Here is a 20,319-nt window from a genome sequence, read left to right as displayed (position 1 = left end):
AAACCGTGTGCAGGGAAAAATTAACAACACTAATACACTAATGGCATGTGTCACAGATAGCTCCATAACCCAATTCTCTTCATTATTGGATTAATCATTCCAATCGTTTACATCTCAAGTGATATCCCACTTCCTGGTTACCCCTCCACAAGTCCCCCATCCCACAACCTCCCTCTTTTTCCCTCCCTTTGTCTCTATGAGGGTGCTCCCCCCCACCTTCTCCCTCCTCACCCTTCCAGCATCCCCCTACACTGGGGCATCAAACCTCCACAGGACCAAGGACCTCCCCTCCCATTAATGCCAGATAAGGCAATCCTCTGCTACCTATGTATCTGGAACCATGGATCCCTCTCTGTACACTTGGATCCCTCTCTACACTCCTTGGTTAGTGGTTTAGTCCCTGGGAGCACTGGGTGGTCCAGCCAGCTGATGTTGTACTTCCTGTGGGGTTGCAATCCCCCTCAGCTCCTCCAGTCCTTCCCACCAGGGTCCCTGATGTACAACCTACTTAAGGTTTGATTGATGTACAGCCCATTTAAGGTTTTGGTCTCATTTACTTTTTCTTTCCATGATTGTACATTTATTTATTTCTATTTTAAAAGTTTTTTTAAAAAGTTTTAATTTTATGTATATGGGCATTTTGGCTGCATGTATGACAGACGAGGGAATAAGATTCCTTGGAACTGAAGTTATCAGCAGGTTTGAGCCACCTTGTGGGTGCTGGGAATTTGAACCCAGGTCCTCAGCAAGAGCAGCCAATGCTCTTAACAGCGGAGCCATCTCTCCAGCCTCTACAATCATAGTTTTTCTATTAATCTAATAAATTGGTCCATGTGACTACCAAGATTCTACTATTAGAACTATAAAATATATTGGAACGCCTCCAATATCAGTGTATGAGGAGCCTCTTCAGCATTTTAAAACATGTTATAGCACAACATCATGAAACTCAAGTCTGTGTTCCTTGTACGCAGCACCTTGGTCAGAAATCCTTGTACGCAGCGTCTTGGTCAGAAATTGCCATCAGGTACTTGAGCTCCTTTGGACTCCCTCCCATCAATGCCTGACTTTGAGCTTTAGGCAGAGCAGCTGGCCAGTGTGCACACTTAGAGGTCTAGCTATTTTGATTGGTTATTCTCATTTTTTTCCAATCTGAAATTCTCTTTATTTCGCCCCCTTAGTGGACCTGAAGGATTTTTATAATCCTAGCTATTAGAACAATGGATGCGAGGTACTATCTCATGAAGGAGATGAACCTAAATATAGTTTATTCTTAGACATTTCATACACCCATAGTAAACAAATCAGGTCAGTTGAACTCCGAGCTTCAACAGAATCAACGTCTGACTGCTCTAGTTCAGTCTAACGAGATTTTTAGAGTAGGAGTCCATTTCCTTAAACCAGTGTTAGAAAAGGAGGTCGGGCAGTTGAGGATCCAGGAGAAGGTTCAGGCAAGGTTTTGCGGTGTAGCTGTCTGGTCGTCGTGTCTTTTGGAGAGCAGTGTCTTTGGCACTTTTGCACTTGATAGTGGGTTCCAGAGCTATGAAACGGAAGGGAGTGGGGCGGGGCTTCCAGAGCCCAAGTGTAGCCCACCACTCTTAGGCTTTTCGCCTTTGACTTTTACAAACCACCTTTCTACTTTGAAGGCCAGAAACAGCAACAACAACAAGCCAAGGAGAACGAGGTAAGGGCGGCCAAGGAGAGTTCTCAGCCATTGCTTGCTCTTCCCGATCCGCCCTTACCCCCACATCCTTGCTTAGGGGGTACCACGCTTGTTCCAGCCCGTGATTTAAGCCTCGGGTTCCCAATTGCTCACACGTCTTTCGTCCGTGAAGCCGCCTTGGTGTGAGTTCAAGTTCGAGCTGCCACAGGGCCTGATGACACGCCCCCTCGCACGCGCCCCGCTCCGCCCCGGGGAGGCCGGGCGTCCCCCAGCCCCGCGCTCTGCCGGGCTCCCCTCCCAGCGCCGAGCACTTGGCCCTGGCAGACGCCCCAAGATTGTTGTGAGGAGTCTAGCCAGTTGGTGAGCGCTGTAATCTGAACCAGCTGTGTCCAGACCGAGGCCCCATTTGCATTGTTTAACATACTTAGAAAATGAAGTGTTCATTTTTAACATTCCTCCTCCAATTGGCTTAATGCTGAATTACTGAAGGGGGTTAAGCGAAACCAGGTGCCGGCGGCGAGGGCTCTGCAGTGGCTCCCAGCACCCGGCACTGTCCCGGCCCTCCGCGCTGCCCGCTCGGCCCCTCCGGAACCAAGCCGCCCCAGTCCCACCGCAGAGCCTGCCTTCCTCACATCGCTTCTCCTCCCGCGCATCTTGGATATGCCAGGATTAAAAAGGTAGGTTGGAAGGCGCCAGGAACTGTCTCCAGGCTCGAGAAACCTAACTCCAGACCTGATGGGTGGAAAATAGCTATGGCTGAGATTCCGCCTGTGTCAGGGCACTGGAAAAGACTTTTAGCTAGTGATGCAATGACCCTGTTAATTACAAAAAGCTGCGCCCATCTCAAACTCTTCCTTTGGGAGTGGGGATTTTTCTAACAGCGTCAGGAGTCAGCATCTCGAGAGAGAGGGGCAGCAGACAACCTCTCTGGGTCATTTCTCTTTCTTTTTGGAAAGGGCAGCAACGTTGTGCGCAGTTTATGAAATATCACACTACATATTTTTTAAATTTGGGAGACTGCTGACTACGGCACCAGCAATTGCTTTGCTGCGACGGCTGTGAGACAAGCAGAAGTCTCCGAACACTTCTGTCTGCGTTTGCTCTATGTGTGCGATTTACAGAGGGAATGGGACCTAGAAGTTTCGAGCCAATGAACAGTGGACTCTGCAGACAGAGACGCATGTAAGCAAATGTTTTGCTGTTCTTTGCGGAAATTGCAATTCCAGTCAAGTAATCCTTGAGCCTTGAGGAAGTTTAAGGATGACATCTGTTCTCCCTTTCTCCAGTGTCTCTTGAAAATATAGCTGCCCTGCATAGATCTACACACTTTCTCTCTGTGTGTTTGCATGTGGGAGGGGTGCATGCACGCTAATACGAACCGAGCCTCATTATGGTAAGCCATAGTTAATATTATCATTCCACATCTCTGACCAGCAATGTCTGTCATTGACAGACAGTTGGAGGATCTCTCCTCCTCCTCCTCCTCCTCCTCCGGATGGTGGACCCAGATTCAAAAGAAAAGGTTTGAGACACAGTTTCTCCTCTCCAGTATTAATTATACTTCAATTTTGGTACGATTTCTTTCTGGAAAGTCTCTCTGTTAGCCTGGAGATTATTTGGCCCCCAGGACCCAGCCATAGCTCTTCCAGGAGGCTGGGCTTGGAGCTGGCCAGCCCTGGGCTGGCTTTCACCAAAAGGAATGGGGAGTGGGGTAGGGGGAGAGCCGGTAGGGCTAGCATACCTTTTCCAGTCTCTCTCAAACTGTACTGCATACAGTCAAGCTGCTCTGTCTCCAACATAAACGAGACGGGATTTTATAACCACCTGAAAGGAAACTTCATGAGAAGAAACAGGAAAACATTGAAATTCATAATCTACAGACTGGAAAATAAATTTGTTATTGTTCTCTTATTCCTTCCAGATATAAAGTCTGGCTCTTGCAAATATCAAAAAAGCCCAGGGATTTGGCTCTGCACTTTATAAGGTCAGAGCGGTCTCCAGTGTTGGAGAACCTGGCTCACATAGGCGGTTAGATGGAATGGAAACCTGCCTACTCAGGATGGGACCTGGGACTCCCTGAAGGACGTGGGTTTGCATCTTCCACATCAGCCTCAGTTTTGTCTGGGTGCCTAGGTGCCATCTCACCTCTGCATCCTTTACATACCTACTGCCATTTCTCCTGAGCCATGGGTCAGGGATGCAAATGAGCTTGGAATCTCCTGAGCACTCATGCTGAAAAGGCGGGGACTACAGAGCCATGGTGCTGGGTGGGTAATGATAAGCCTCGGGCTCCAACCAGGTCCCCAGGTTCCTAGCCATGCTGAGAAACAGTCAAGATCATCTCCTTCAGGAGACTTCCTCTGTTGACTCTTGACATTCTTATCAAAGCAAATCTACACTCCTGGCCCATGCCTCAAAGCAACCAGCTCAGGTGGATGGCAGCTGGGTCACAGCTCTGTGGCTCTCCTGCCCAGTATCTAGGCTGCAAGCTGTAGTTGCTTGGATAAATGCTAGTAACCTGAAGAGTGTGGTTACAGACTGGATCATCAGCACAGACTTCACCTTGTCTTCCATCTTTCCTGCTTTAGGTGCCCAGGTCAGTAGCGTTACATACGCTCACTTGGCTATATGACTAGGCTCCATGACTCTTTAACCTGCAAAGCAGCGCTTGCATCATACTCCATGTTGTATGGTGCACACCTGCGACCCCAGCATTTGAGAGGTAGAGGCAGGAGAATCAAGAGTTCTGAGCTAAATTTGCCTGCATAGCCAGTTTGAGGCTAGCCTGAACTACATGAGGCCCTGTCTTAAATAAACACAAAACAAAACAAAACAAAACAAACAAACAAACAAAAAAACAGTCGGCTAAAATATCTGTCTTGTAATGCCAATACTCAGGAAGCCGAGGTACAATTGCCACAAGTCTGAGGACAGCCTGGGCCATATTGTAAGTTGCAGGTTAGCCTGGGCTACAGAATGAGACCTTGTTTCAAAAAAGAAAAACAAAACAAAACAAAAAAACAAAAATGAAAACAACCCCCCCCAAAACAAAAAATGCACCCCGAGCCACAAAAAAAAAAAAAGAAAGAAAAGAAAAAAAAAAGAAAGAAAAAGAAAAAAGAAAAAGAAAAGAAAAAACATAAACAAATTCGTACCTGTTAAACACTCCCTCCCTGCCCCAGAAGCTCACGACCCCTGGAACCACCATTGTTCTTTCTGAGTCTGAAAACTCTGGGGTACCCGATATAAGTAGCAATCTATGTGTCTGTGAGCGTCACTCATCTCACTGTGACACCCCATGCATGGATCATCAATGCTGTTGCTCCTATTTTTTTTGTTTTGTTTTATTTTAATTACATTTATTTATTTACTTGGGAGGGGGCATGCTTTGCTGTCCACATATGGTGGACAGAGGACAACTTTCAAAAGTTGGTTCTCTCTTTCTACTTTATTACCAGACTGACTTTGAACTCCTGAGTCCCAGTGACCTTCACACTTTAACCTTTCAGAGCAGCTAGGACTACAAACACATAGCAATGTGCCTAGCTTTCCACATTGTATCGTGTCTAACTTTTGAGTTTAAGCCTGAATAATAATATTGTTGGTGTGTGTGTGAGAGAGAGGGGGGCCACATTTTGTTTAGCTATTCATTCATGGACATTTGGATTGTATCCACCTGTATTGTATCATAAAAAATGCTGCTGTGAGCATATGTATGTATGTCTGGTCTGACTCAGTTCTCCAGGGAATGCACTCTGGAGAGGGTCTGCTGGATCACAGATGAGAACATCACATAGCTGCACCAGTTTTACTTCTCCATCAGTAACACACGGGAGCCGTGAGCTCTCTACATTCTTCCTAGACCTGCTCTTTTCTGTCTTGCATTTTTTTAAGATTAAGAATTTATTTTATGTGTATGAGTGTTTGCTTGCTCTGGGTTCAAGTGAGAGACCCAGCTTCAGTGTACAAGGTAAAGAGTGATTGAGAAGGGCACTGGATGCCAACCTCTGGCCCCCCCGTAGAACACACAGACATGTACATATGCACTTACACACATGCACCAACACGTGTCAACACACACAGGTCCGTGCATGCTGCACAAAGAGCCATCTCAATGGGTGTGAGTGGTATAGACTTCGCAGTTATACTGGTGACCACAGTTTCACCAGACAAAACGTTGGTCACAGCAAAGAACCAAATTACCCACAGGCAAAGATGTTTACTTGCTTGTGGGTGGCCACGTTGGCTGGGCCAGGGTGTTAAGGCATTTCCTGCTGTCACCCACTGCCTTTCTCACACTGCTTCCTCAGACTTCCATCCCCTGGGATGGCAGTTCTCACGAGCCACATGCTAGGGTGGACCCTGGGTTCTTGGACCATTCAAGCCCAGGTTCTCACACGTGTGGACTGAGGGCTCCACGTTCTGGTTAAGTGACTCCCTGCAAACACAGAGCCTCTCACATCCTTGCTTTCATGGATTGAAGACACGGCGGCTCTTGGCTCGGCAGCCAGGTCTGGATAATGTTTAACTCAGGTGGTCTCTGTGCAGAATGATAAAAGACCAAGGCAACTGGTTGATGCCACAGCCTGTGGGTCTTTGGATTTTTGTCCCTAAGCAGCAAAGCCTTGTATTCAAGCCTGTGACCTAACTCACCATCCCAACACATGAAGCTAGTGTTAGGAGGCTGCCTCTTGTGGGGTTAGAATAGAGGGCTGGAAGCGCTCTTGGGCTCGGCTGAGTGTGCCCTATTCGCTTGCAAGCTCATGGTAAAAGCACCAACTAAATGCCGGGTAGCAGGAGGTCCAGGTTTCCTGGACATGATCACCCCTTGGCACTCACTCTGATTTTCACTGCCCACAGGATGCTCACTGTTACCCTCTTGGCACTCTGGCTTCCACATCCTGGGAATGCACAGGTAAGGTTTCAAGTTGTCCAGAAGCGTGCCACAAAGCCAGGGGAGAGTATCCAGCCATGCATTTTAGGGTCCCAGGGCTACGGGAATGGGAGGTACTCTGCAGTTCACTTACCACCCTCCATACAAACAGATCGTGGCTAAGGCTCTAAGAGATGGAGGTTGGCCCAGGGTGAGATAGGTTTCAAATGGCAAGATTGGAATTGGATCTCAGCATCCTGGCTCCAAACCTTGGTGTCCCTCAGGGAAACTCAGTAACTTAAATGGTAGTTCAATGTGGTGTTTCTGGTCAGGGTGTTTCCCCTCCCCCAGGATGCTTGCAAAGGGCCTCCATGGCTAGGTCAGTGTGAGTTTCCATCCATACAATGCCCAGTGAAAGAGGTGGGAAAGAGGAGACCCAGCCAGCTATGGAGTCGGGGGGGGGTATCTCTTCCCCTGGGAGGAATGTGCAAGGGGCAATGAAGTTGAGTTCAAGGCGAGGGTCTGAGAGCAGTTGCAGTATCTCATTTTTAAGGCTATAGGGAGGTTGTGCCAGGTGTGTCAGTCTCAAGTAATATGGTAGGGTTCCTCTAGATTGGTGGTTCTCAACCTGTGGATTGTAACCAGTTCTCCATCCCTTTCGGGTGGTCAAGCAACCCTGTCACAGGGGTCACCTAAGACTATCAGAAAGCACAGATATTTACATCACAATACATAACAGTGGCAAAATTATAGTTAGGAAGTAGCAGTGAAGTAATTTTATGGTTGGGGGTCACTACAACACGAGGAACTGTATTAAAGGGTCGCAGCATTACAAAGGCTGAGAAACACTGTTCTAGATGGCTCTGAGAGGCCCTTCTGTGTGGCCCTTCTCATGGAGAGGAAATAAAGACAGCCTCATTTCTGAGTAAGGCTGAGGGCTGCAGGCGAGGAAGGGTCGGTGCCTGCCCATCATGCACAAAGCTATACGTTTGATACTTAGCACTGAGAAAACTACGTTGGGGTGAAGCAAGGGGAAGAACTGTGAAGTCCATCCAAAGGCCATTAGACACACCCAGGCCATTGGAGACAGGAAGGATTTGAGAGGAATGTAAAAGAATTTTAGATCTCAGAGGGACCTTGGCATCCTATAATCTAGTCCCAAGGGTTACTGACAAAGACATCTAGTCCTGAAGCAGAGAGTGGTCACAGATACCAGTAATTAGTATAGGCATTTATAGTGACATAGTTCCTCTTTGTAACTACTGTTAGTAAATACTAACAGTACCCCATTTTATAGATAGAGAAACTGAGGCAAAGGGGAGGGCTTAGGAGAAGTAAGGACTCTAGTGAGGCTTAGAAACCAGGTACACAAGTGGCTTGAGCCCATTCTGCCCCAGCACTGAGGTAGAGAACAGGACTGGAACCTGGTCTCCACGGCTCTGTGGTATAGACTCCTGGTTCTTCTGGGTCCTCTGTCCTGAGGCTCGAAGGCTTGGAATCCTCAGGAGTAGCACAGGCCAGGCTCACAAATCACCCCATGGCTCAGGGAAGCCTGGCCCTGGGCCTGGTGACAGGTGTACCACAATCCTAGACACTGAGCTCATTCCAGTGTCAGCCTCCAGGCACCGCAAGGGGAATCTCACATTGTTCCCAGCTCAGGTTTTTAAAAGTTCACAGTCAAGGCTGGAGAGATGGCTCAGCCCACAGCCCAAAACACAAAAGTTCACAGCACTTAGGAAATAGGGGTGGGAAGACAAGTTCCAGGCCAGCGTGGACTACACAATGAGCTTTTTGTCTTGATAACAAAACAAAATTAAACCAGATTAAACAAAACACAACCCTGCATGTACAGTTATAGCTCAGGTTACGTGTAAAATCACAACTGTCACCAACTGCCAAAATGTGTCACTGCCTTGCTGACATTTAAATGAAGGAAAAAAACCCATCCCCTTTGCTTAGAAAATGGGCCACATCTGCCATGTAGCTTTTCCTTTATGAATACCATTGAGAGCCAGGGGGGATATTTCACAGGGAACAAAGCATTCATTTGGGGGTCTGTGAAGGGGAGATGGGCAGTGCTGGGGGAGTCTCCTTCCCTGGAAGGGGGGCTGTTGCACTCTGGCTTTTACTGCTCCTCATCATGTGGGCATGGCAAAACTCATCAGTCCTGACACTGGGAGTCATGAGGCACTGGTGTAGGATGCTTCAAAAACAACACTAAGTGTGCAATGATTGTAAGAAAACATTTACAAATAGAGACCTATCCCACGTGTGGGTCTTACATCCCCCCTCCCCCACCCCCACTTGACTCCACTTCCCAAATGCTCTGTGATGCTTTTATAGTGACAAAGGATGCTAGGCAAGTGACCTGACCTGTTTCTTCTCCCTCCTCTATAGCAACAGTGCACAAACGGCTTTGACCTGGACCGCCAGTCAGGACAGTGTTTAGGTATGTGATGCTGACAGTCCTTTTTTAGGTGGGGTCATTTGGTGATAGCTCAATTGCTAGGATTGCCATAGTTGTTGCTCAGTGTCATCGAAGCTTCGTTTACCTTCTCCACAGAAGAACCTAGAGGTGGAATGACCAAGCCAATGAGACCTTTGTTGCTTATGTTCTTTGTGCTAAGCACTGATCAGGGTCAAAGAATCATCTCTCTCCTCAACAAACATTTCTGTTGGATCTGTTCCCTAGCACTGCCTCCACAAGGTTCCATAAGAATAGTAGCTTAAATGTTGCTCATTTCAGACCCCATAGCTCTCTGGGTCAGAGGCCCAACACCTGTCTACCAGGCTAATAGCAGAATATTGGCAGGACTGTGTTTCTCCGGGGCTCAAGGATAGAGAGAGTATCTTTTCTTCTCACAGGAGAAGTTGTTGGGATCCACCCTCCTGAAGTTATAGGTTGTAGGTCCTCCATCCTTGCTGGTTGTCTGGCGAGGCCCTCCCAGCTTCTAGAAACTGTGTTCACCCGTTGGTTGGTAGCCTGTGACATTCACAGTTATGGGTCCCTTCTTCCACTGTAATTCCTCTACGTCTCCTACCTTTTCTATTTTCAACCACTCACACAACTACACTGGGTGTCCCATAGCATAACCTAGGATGGATGCCCCCAACTCAAAGCCAGCTGAATGGAATCAGCCCTGAGACCTAAAGGCTTTCCTAGGTTCCAAGGATGAGGAAGTCCTTCGAAGGACATTCTCACAGCATGCCATCTAGTGGAGAGAAACTTAGACACAGTGAATATTGTGACAAGTTGATGGAGTAAGGTCATGGTTGAGTGGAGATAACTTCAGTGGGCCCTGAAAAGGCAGAGAAGAGAGGAAAGCTTTATGCCCAGACTCAGTCAAGAGTTCAGGCCCAGTTTGAGTTAGATATTGAAGGATGGATAGGATCCTGAGAGATCTCAACCACAGTGGGAGGAACAGCATAGACAAAGAACAGGAGTGTAAAGGAAGAACGGGCATGGCATGCCGAGGGTGGGGCACGTGGAGAGAATAAGGCTTGGCCACTCCACATTGGGGGAATAGCTAAATTGTTAATTAGATCTAATTTAGGTCAAATCATGTTTTTGTCCTGAGTCACATCAACTGAGAATCAGAAGGGAGAGAGTTGGTTTAAAAGAATGAATTAAACCTTGAAGACTCAAGCTCATTCTTGGATTTATAGTACAAAGCTCTTTGGTTCAAGGATGCACTACAGGGTAAAGAGGACTGTGGCTTCTTTTCTAGCCCATGGATTCCACTAGAGAAAAGACCATTGCACTCTGAACCACAGCATTCGCAGTTCCCAAGTTGGGAGCTGGCATGAATTTCTCAGATGACATGATGGGCGAGCTGCCTGGGTCCAGGCATCCCTCCCCAGTCTCCAGTTCCACACAGAGCAAGAGCTGGTGGCAGGGTCCAGCTCCCAAAGCCAGGTCTGCTGCCCACTGGAGCCAGAGTTGGAACCTCCCTTGACTCCACCCTGACAAGGCTGATTTTTCTAGACAGACCACCACTCTCCCTCCAGTGTGAGCTGATCTCCAGCAGGGCTAGACACAGTCTTGTTTTGCTGGCACTGTGCGAGCCAACTTGAAAGCAATTGCTCTGCTTTCTCAGCAAGTAACTAACTGTGAGCCAAGCCTTGTCTTTCTGGGTGTAAAGGTCTCTTTCTTTCTTGCCCAGCTATTGCTTTGAATAGAAATGGTCCTGATCTCATGTTTTCAGAGTATAAGAAATGCACAGGAGAGTGAGTACCTGGCAGGGTTTGCACTCCCATCTATCTACTTTTACTGTTGCTTTCCTTATGTAAATCAAGGGAATTTTTTTAATTTGCTATATTCCTGTATGTTAAAGAATACATTTGCCCAGGTTTCAAAGTGGCATTGTTTAAAGAAAAATATGAAGTCAACAATAGTGCAGGTTTCTGTGAGTGGGGGTCATTTGTGATAAGAGGGCTTAAAGAGCTAATGTTTGGCAACCCAGGTTACTTGGAGTCAACTTGGCTAATGTTGGGGAGCATCAGACTGCAGTGAGTCAGGTGAAATGTTAGAGGGTCATTCCCATCAGTCTGCTCTGCTTCAATGTGCACATGCCCAGTGTCATGGAGGGAACCACTGAAATTTGTCCTTTCTGTGGCCTCTGCAGATATTGATGAATGCCGGACCATCCCTGAGGCTTGTCGTGGGGACATGATGTGTGTCAACCAGAATGGCGGGTATTTGTGCATCCCTCGAACCAACCCAGTGTATCGAGGGCCCTACTCAAATCCCTACTCTACATCCTACTCAGGCCCATACCCAGCAGCGGCCCCTCCAGTACCAGCTTCCAACTACCCCACGATTTCAAGGCCTCTTGTCTGCCGCTTTGGGTATCAGATGGATGAAGGCAACCAGTGTGTGGGTGAGTAGCCTGGTAGCTGCCCTCTCACATAGTGGGCTTTCTCAAGAGTGCTGTCAGAATCTAATATGTGCTCCCAAGTGGAGCTAGCTACCATGAAATATACCAATCACACAGTGGTCTTCTGGCTACAAATGATACAATGTTTTATTCTGGATATATTTCTGGGTCCTCTTCTGAATTATCTAGAAAGCCAGTTTGTTCTTTCTTTCTGTCATTTGATCAATCCATTCATCTATCTATCTATCTATCTATCTATCTATCTATCTATCTATCTATCATCATCCATCCATCCATCCACCCATCCATCATCCATCCATTCATTCTATGGATCTCATTGGTGATCAACCTCATGTTTTCTCAACTAAATAACCAATGCATCTAATCAGTCTCAGGGCCAGTGCTCTGTCTTCTGTGTATTGAATGGATTGAGTATTGCTGCAGAAAAGCCTTGAGAGCTCACAGAAGATCTGAAAAGGAAAGTAGGTTTCTTAGGTGGGAGCCAGTGTTCTTATGACTAAAGGGGCCTTGCTTATGGGGACTCTGGGGGAAAAGTAGGAATCATTATATCATAAGCCCCAAAGGAATTAGCAGCACCCTATAAACCTTCAGGTTCTATTGGCCAGTGCTGCCTTGGAGAAGAGCTGCACGGGGCCCTGCCCAGTCCTTTGGTAGCAGTTGGACTAAATTCCTGTAAGTGACTGCAGCTTTAGAGGGTTACATTGAGGAGAGATGGACAGTGAAGCTCAAACTCTTTTGACTGTGTATGCCCTCTGCCAAATCCTTTAGACTTAGATCCCTACAATAGGCATATTTATATATGACACATGCATCCTGTTATACTCATGTGGATTGAGGAATATAAAGTACACATAAGAAATAGGAAACTTAAAAGAATGTAATAAAAATAAATTTGAATTGAAATTCTAATATGTCCTTTCCGTGGCCATTAGTCCAGTTAATAAGATTTTTGTGGGTTTCAGGGCTCTGAAGTATTGGTCTGTAACCGACAGATAGAGACAGTGCTGATTATAATATATAAGTATGTTCATGTGAATGAGTGTGTATTTACCCTTAAAAATATTCAAACAGTATGCAAATATATGCCCTTCAACACTACAGGGAAAACTGAATATACCTGAGCTCATAATTCTTCATTATTACTGGTCTCAAAGGACCTGGTGTGTACGTTGGGGCACATATGCATGTGCTGATTTAGATTTACCTTAACTAAGAACATGCCAAGGGAGAATGTGGAACCCAGTCAAGCCACATGCTTCTTAGCTTTGCAGGAGAAGACAGCATCATGCTTTCTTATGACACATAGCAGAACAGTAGGCCATTGTAACCAGAAGGAACTTCTTGGACGCTCTTCAGCTACAACCTCTGATTTTTTTTTTTTTTTTTTTTTTTTTTTGGAAAAGTGAGTGTGGACCCCAGCAAGTTAGGTCATTGTGCAGTTAGGATATGAGACCAGCCAACTGCTCCCATCTAGTAGAAAATAATGGTTCCAAATAAGATGTAGTGTGTGTGTGTGTGTGTGTGTGTGTGTGTGTTTGAAGGGGGGGAGAGGGAGGGAAAGAGGGAGGGAGAGAGAGGGAGAGAAAGAGAGAGAAGATGGGGGAGGGGGGAGAGGGAGGGAAAGAGGGAGAGATGGAGGGAGAGGATACTGGAGGGCAGATGAACTGAGTGAAGGCAGTACAGGCTCAGGCTGTTGGAAAAGGCTCTCATCTGGTCCTGGAATAGGATAGGTTTTGGGCTCTCTCACTCAGCCCTTTCTTTGAACATTTGGGCACCCACTGCCTTAGAGTTCCCTGGATGCCCTTCTTCATCATACACACCTCCTTCCAGGGACTCAAGGCTCTTGGCACTGAAGACATGCTGGGAAGCCTATTCATCTGGTGACCCCTCTGACGTCATACCACTTGTGGTTCTGAACCTGTTACATAGACATGTGGAGCCTTTAATAATGGCCCCTTTGTAAGCCAGTACAATCTAGGAACCCCAGCAAGGACTGGCACCAGGCCCATCCATTTCCAAAATGTCTAGTATTATGCATTCATAAGTCCTGAGTTCTTCTGACTTCCCTTCACTCCACCCCACCGTTTCCTGACTTACCAGGGCTGAGGCCTCTATGAGCATTGTGAGAGGTGGTGGCAGGGGGCCAGAGCAGGGGAAAAGCTGGGAAGGGCAGCTTTCTAACCGATGTTCCAGGGAACTAGGGCAGGGATCAGGGGGCAGGGGACAGAGGAGAGGGAACAAGTTAGTAGGTATATGCAAGGGGAAAAGACCTTCAAAGGAGGACAGGCATTCCTGGAGCAGTGAGCTCTGAGGAGGAGACAGTGGTGGCTGATGAGAATTCTGTGAGAATCTGAGATATTTCTTTCTTTTTCTTTTTTAAAGATTTGTTTATTTTATGAGTACACTGTAGCTGTCTTCAGACACACCATAAGAGGGCATCAGATCTCATTATGGATTGTTGTGAGCCACCATGTGGTTGCTGGGATTTGAACTCAGGACCTTCGGAAGAGCAGTCAGTGCTCTTAACCGCTGAGCCATCTCTCCAGCCCTCTGAGACATTTCTGAAGCTTTGCAAAGAATGGTGTATCTCCTCCCCTCCAAAACAAACCCAATAGCATCACCAGCAGCAGTGATGGTAGTGACACCAAACGCTGGCTTAGTGTTTGTGTAATAGGGTCATGGGTCCTTAGCACACTACAGGTAGAACTGGTATTTCTATTGTGCCTTCAGGGACGTCAGAGCACAGAGGAGTTAAGACACCTGGCAGTGGTCACACTGTCTGTTGGGTTGAGTCCCAGTTTGAAATATTCAGGCTCTGAATGGGGAACCTGGTGTTGGGCCATAAAGATTTATTATATGTAAAGGTTATGGAAAGGGCTTTTAGAGAGTCAGTGCAGAGGTCACTGTTAACAGCAAAGCCCTTGCTCATTTTAAAAGAAAAATTTTCTTCTATAAAATCTGAACTGGACAAGAGTTGAGAGAACACAATTAGCTTTAGATGCCAAATCAGTTTAAATGTTATAGGATTATCTGGGAAAAAAAGAGTAAAGATTCTTTATAAGAAGACCACAAAACAAACCCACAAGCCTTCTTTAAAACTTAAAATATGCCAGGTAGTGGGGGGGGGGGGGCTCATGCCTTTAATCCCAGCACTTGGGAAGCAGAAGCAGGTGGATCTCTGAATTCAAGGCCAGCCTGGTCCACATAGTGGGTTCCAGCACAGTTATGTCTATACAAAGAAATCCATTCAGTCCAAAAACAACAACAAAAACCTCCCAAAACCCCCAACAACAACAACAACAACAAACCAACCAAACAAAAAAACAAAAGCAAAACAAAAACTGTTGTGATCATCAAAAGAGAAAGAGCTGTAAGAATATGTTCTGGTGGGGTGTGGGGGAGCAGATGCCTCAGCCGGCCCATGCCAAGGCATCCCTTCCTCCTGAGAGATCAGACACACACATGGAAAGAGGAGGGAAGGGAATGTGGAGAGAGGGGGCACAAGCTGGCAAGAGGCAAGAGAGAGGCAAGAGTGTAAGAGAGAGAAGAGGGGCCAAGCAGCCCCTTTTGTAGTGGGCCAGGCCTACCTGGCTATTGCCAGGTAACTGTGGAGCGGAGCATACCTGGCTGCTGCCAGGAACTGTGGAGGTGGGATTTAGACAGAATACCAACAAAAACCAAAACCAAACAACAACAAAACAATGCCCACCCCAGAAAATCAACTTATAATATATCATCAAACCTGTGTCAGCAAAAATTCATTTTTACCGTGAAATATCTAGATGCTATTTAGACTGGTTGTCTTATAAATGGCCTTTTCACAGGAGTGAGGAGACAGATTCGTGTGCAAAAATGCTTGCCTCACAGACATGAGGAGCTGCATTCAGATCCCCAGCACCTTCACAGAAAAGCCAGGCATGACTGTACATGCCTCTAATGTCAACAGTGGAAAATGGAGTCAGGCAGATCCCTGGGGCTTGGTGGCCAGTGGTCTAGCCTAGTCAGGAAATTCCAAGTTCAGTCTCAAAAAAAAAAAAAAAAAAAAAAAAAGTGAGGGCCAGCCTGCGAAACATCTCAGGAGGTAAGGGCTCTTGCTATCCAAATTGATTCCTGGGATAATACAATACCACATCTACATGCCTAGTAAAGAGAGAAGAGACTCCATCAAACTGCCCTCTAACCTCCACAGAGGCACTGTGGCACAAGCATGTGCATTGAACACTGAATAAAATATGACAGAAAGGAAGACTTACTCAATGTCTAACTCTATGTTCACAAGCACATACATGTAGAGCATATGTGCACCTCCCCATACACACATGCATCCACACACATGCATCTCCCCCACCCCCACAAATGCCTCCCGCCCCTGCATCCAGAGTCAGATCTGTATAGCTTTCTTAATCGCCCCGAAGCCCACTCCTTCTTCCCATCTGGTATTCTGGGAGCTAGAAATAGGTCTCAAGACTTGGCCCAGTTCTGGCGTAATGTTCTGGGAAAACCTCTTCATAGGTGGTACCTTTAGTCTGCTGCCCTTTCCATCCCTTCCTGGTTTCCTTTCAGAAAGTGTGAGAGTCACCTTGAACAAGCTAATGGCTGTCTCCAACCCCTGAAGCTCAACTTCCTGGCATTTCAGACCTACTTTCATAGAAGTATGATCTTCATCATAACTCAACTTAGCTTGTGTCCTCGTCCCATAGACTGACAGTGCCCAGTGCCCTTAGTGTCCCCAGTGCCCCCAGTAACCCCAGTATCTGTTACCTTCCTTATTGACTTCTGTTTTGGGTTCCACTTCAGTGGTGACTAAACTGTTCTGGAACAGTGTGGCCTTGGGTTTGAGTCCCCGAGTCCCTGGTTAAAAGCCTAGATCATTTGGGACATTTTGTGACCCAAGAATTACAGTCCCCAAGCCAAGAATGCTTTGTATTGAGAAGACAGACAGCTTGGCTCGAGGGTGACCAGTTCCTCAAGGCTGTTGGGACTCAGAGCTGGATGCAGTGTGTCACCCAGATTTTCCACCCCTGGAAGATATGGTAAGCAGAGTCTTTAGATGGGGCTGAGGACACTCAGGCAGAGCTCACTGGCAAGGAAGACAGGCTGCTGGAGCGGAGGTCATGGACCTGGACCCAGACATAGGGCAGATCAAACAACACACAGAGTTCTGAGCCAGCTAAGAGCCATCTGGGAAAAGTAGAGGCTGGCTATGTTGAATTAAACTCAAGAAGTAGGGGTGCATGTGCAATGATGGGTTTCCTAGATTCAAACTGCCACCCTGGAACCTTCTTTTCATGACATATTGCTTCCGTGAATCAATCCCGGAATGTGGTTGCCATCAGTCTCTGAGTATTTATTCCTTATGGGTTTCAACATGCCATCTCTCTGTGTGACATTCTACATAAGCCTGGCTTTGCTAACCAACTTGGCTCAGGAGCAAGTTAGGGACTCCACCAGTAACAGAAATTCATGATGTGTTCTGCAGATGAGAAAGCTGTTTCTCCAGAGCTATGCTACTCCGGGGATCTTCTGGCCATTCCTGAGTCCACGAGCAGTGCCTTTTATTCCCTTGTTGGTCTGGGCTTTTGTTGTGAGTGATCAGGGCACCCAAGCAGGCAGAGAGCAACAAAGAACAGATCTTTCTGGAAGATGCATTCGAATTGGCCAAAGACGCTCTTGAGTTATTTTTCCTGACTGCTAGCCAGTATTTAGTCAACTAATTTACTTCACAGAGTGCCTCATTTATGCCAGGCTCTCTGGTTTAGGCACAAAGGGAAATAGCCAGGGGTCTGTGGTCAAGGAAGGGAGATCAGATACTGTGTAAGCCGCTGAAAGACAAGAGAGCCTCGGAGTTGCTAATGTGGCACAGGCACAGGGCCAGGAAGACTCTGGGAATGGAAAGGATGAAGCTCTGAAGTCAGCCAGACCATGAATTTCTTCTTGGTTGGCTACTTCCTACAGCTGAGGCCTGGGGTTCTACACCTTTATCTATAAAATATAAAATAGGTATGACCATGCCCGCCTGCGTGAAAATACCTTACCTAGAGTCTGCATGGAATGCCACACACAATGTTAATTGGAAATGATACATGGAGGAGGCTGCTAGGGTCTTGAAGTGATAACAAGTACAAAGATTCATATAGTCTGAAATGCATCGAAGGCCTAATTCTTTATAAACCTTAAGGATATGACCCAAAGCTGAGCTTGACCACACCCACTTTGTAGGCCTTCAAAGCCTCGAGGAGACTTTAGAAACCTGCTTTAAGGTCCCAGAAAAGCTTGGTTTGTTTAAGTTGTGAGACAAAGCCATGGAAGTCGGCCCAGTGTGGCATTTGTTCCCAGCCCCAAGGCACGGCCAAGAGCACGTTGAAACCTCACCCACAGCAGAGCACAGCAGGTCTGTGGTTAGCACGCATGAGGGAGGAACCGGAGGCCTTTGCTTCTAGCGGTCTTTCGGTATTTTTCTCACTAGCTCTCCAGCTTGGGGTGTAGTGTGACACCGGACCTCAGGCTCAGAGAGTGTGCAGAGTGGGGGGTTCTTAGGTGCTGAGGGGTCTGGAACCAACTAGGCTTGGGGAGGAAACAGCTTCCCACAGAAGCAGGGGCTCTGCAGTTGGTTTTTGTCAGTAGCCTTTGAGTTGCTCCGGCAAGCCTGTCCACTGGCAATTTATATTTGTCGAGTTTTTTTTTTGTTGTTGTTGTTTGTTTGTTTGTTTTTCAAGACAGGGTTGCTCTGTGTAGCTCTGGCTGTCCTGGAACTCACTCTGTAGACCATGCTGGCCTCAAACTCAGAAATCTGCCTGCCTCTGCCTCTCAAGTGCTGGGATTAAAGGTATGCGCCACCACTACCTGGCTTGTTTTTTAATTTTTGATTTTTGAGTCAGATTTTTCTGTGTAGCTCTGGCTGTCCTGAAGCTCACTCTGTAGACCAGGCTGGCCTTGAACTCAGAGATCCTCCTGCCTCTGCATTCTGAGTGCTGGGATTAAAGGCGTGCACCACAACCACCTGGCCCATTTCTCTAGCTATAAATCTGGATAATACTACAACCTTCCGAGGATTATTTTGAGAATTAGATAGGATACAGCACACAGATCATCTAATCTGCCCGGCTCACAGTGGCAGCTTACCTATTAGCTGCTATCCTGATTCCAAACCTTGTCCTTTTTGTTGATCTCTCCTACTCCTGTTTCCACAGCCCCGCCACCCCTAGTTGTTTCTGTTGTTGCCTGTCCTTTCTCCTGAAAGCTTGAGCATCTCTTGCTTCTGGGGGCCTAGGACTGGCTTGTTGCCACGTTCCATCTGCAGCCGTTGGAGTTAGCATGGACTGCCTCCTAGAGAACTCAGCAGGGAAGAGACTCTGGGAAGTCCGGTGGTGTGCAGACATACCTCCAGAGGTCAGGGAGCACAAGCTATGGTGCTCCCAGCTGGTGCAATGTTGCTGATCTAGGATCACACCCGAAGCCACAAAACCCTTGTCTTCCCATCTGCTCACTTAAGGAGAGGCAGAAAGATTTAAAAAATTATAATCACCGAATTGCTGGACTTTATTAAAATGTATTATTTCACTTAAAGACAGATTTCCCCCAATTATGTTAAAGCCTAATCTGGAGCAGCAGGTGGTAAAGGGACAGCTAAGACGGGGGAAGAGCTAAGGTGGGGGAAGAGCTAAGGTGGGGGAAGAGCTAAGGTGGGGGAAGAGCTAAGATGGGAGAAGAGCTGGACTTTGGCACTTGATTTACTAGCTATTGGCTGAGGGCATTAAGAAAGTCAGGTGGCCTCTCTGATTTAAGTGCTGTCACCTGTAAAAAGGGTTAGTATTGTATTAGGGCTCTTAACCTGAGGTCAGTACGTTTAAATCAAGGCATCTAGTTTTTACCCCCTGATTCCTTGCTAATGTATAATTGAAAGCCAGTGTTGGCATCTAGTGTGTTGGTAACTTGCCATGGGCCTCCTAGTAGGACCCCTGACTGTATGGAGCCAGGTGTTTACAGATCACAGCACAGCTGGGACAGTTACTTTGGGCCGATTTTGAATTCTTATTCATGCTTGTCATTACTCCAGAATTTAGAGAAAGACATTAGATCTGTTGCTCAATCTTGCTATTTGGTACACTAAAGGACGTGCGTATATACACAGCTGGGGAGAAATGGCTTGGTCAGGAAAGGGTCTGCTAGGCACGAGGACCCAAGTTTGATCCTGGCATCCACTATCACCCATGTGAAAAGCTGGGTGCGGCAGCCTGGGCTTCTGTCGCCAGTATGGCAGAGATGGAGACAAGCTCTCCGGAGTTTCCTGACTAGCCAGTCTAGCTGAATTGATGAATCTCAGGCTCAGAGGCTCAAAAGTAAGGTGGAGAGCAACTGAGAAAGACATCAGACATTGCACCCCAGCTTCCGGATGCCTTCCCACATACACACACACGCATACATGTACACACTGACTAAATTAATATTAAAAGTACATATAGAACTCTACCACACATTTGTCTTTTAGAATGTTTTGATCACTGTTTTACAATATAGAACTTCCCCTGGCAATCCTATACATTTTGTATTATGGAGTTCAAAAACATTGTTTTGAGAAGGGGTGCATTCATGGAAGACAGTTTTGTGGCACACACATACACAACTTACTGAGGCATGGGATTTGTTGGGTCCTCTCCAGCTCCAGAATGTTCTACCATCCCAAACCTTCCCAGTGGAGTGTGTGTGTGTGTGTGTGTGTGTGTGTGTGTAGAAAGTAACTGCAAGAGGAGGGATGGAGAATGGGCGGTACAGGAGAGCAGGCCCGCTTGGCTCTGTTGTAATGGTTCTGACCAAAGTGACAGTGTTTCAGGTCTTCAGATAGTCCCTGCTGGATGACCATGGGGTTGAAATCACTTGCCAGGGCT

At 46.9% G+C, this 20,319-nt stretch overlaps 1 protein-coding gene across 2 annotated transcripts in view; it reads left to right on the top strand.

Moving 5' to 3' along the window:
- Positions 1–1,944: 1,944 nt before the first annotated feature.
- The window catches only part of Fbln5 (fibulin 5), a 70,471-nt gene continuing 52,096 nt past the window's right edge, over positions 1,945–20,319 (top strand). The window contains exons 1-4 of one of the 2 annotated variants that reach the window (XM_021201680.1): positions 1,945–2,340; positions 6,524–6,578; positions 8,934–8,985; positions 11,162–11,416. In XM_021201680.1, coding sequence (XP_021057339.1) covers positions 2,324–2,340; positions 6,524–6,578; positions 8,934–8,985; positions 11,162–11,416 — 379 coding nt within the window. In that variant the 5' untranslated portion in view covers positions 1,945–2,323. Of the gene's footprint in view, positions 2,341–2,573; positions 2,846–6,523; positions 6,579–8,933; positions 8,986–11,161; positions 11,417–20,319 lie in introns of those variants that run through there. The other variant, XM_021201679.2, reaches the window with a different exon arrangement.

This window comes from Mus pahari, chromosome 7, assembly GCF_900095145.1.
Source record: "Mus pahari chromosome 7, PAHARI_EIJ_v1.1, whole genome shotgun sequence".
NCBI classification, from domain to species: Eukaryota; Metazoa; Chordata; class Mammalia; order Rodentia; family Muridae; genus Mus; species Mus pahari.
This window is presented reverse-complemented; position numbering and strand designations above follow the sequence as displayed.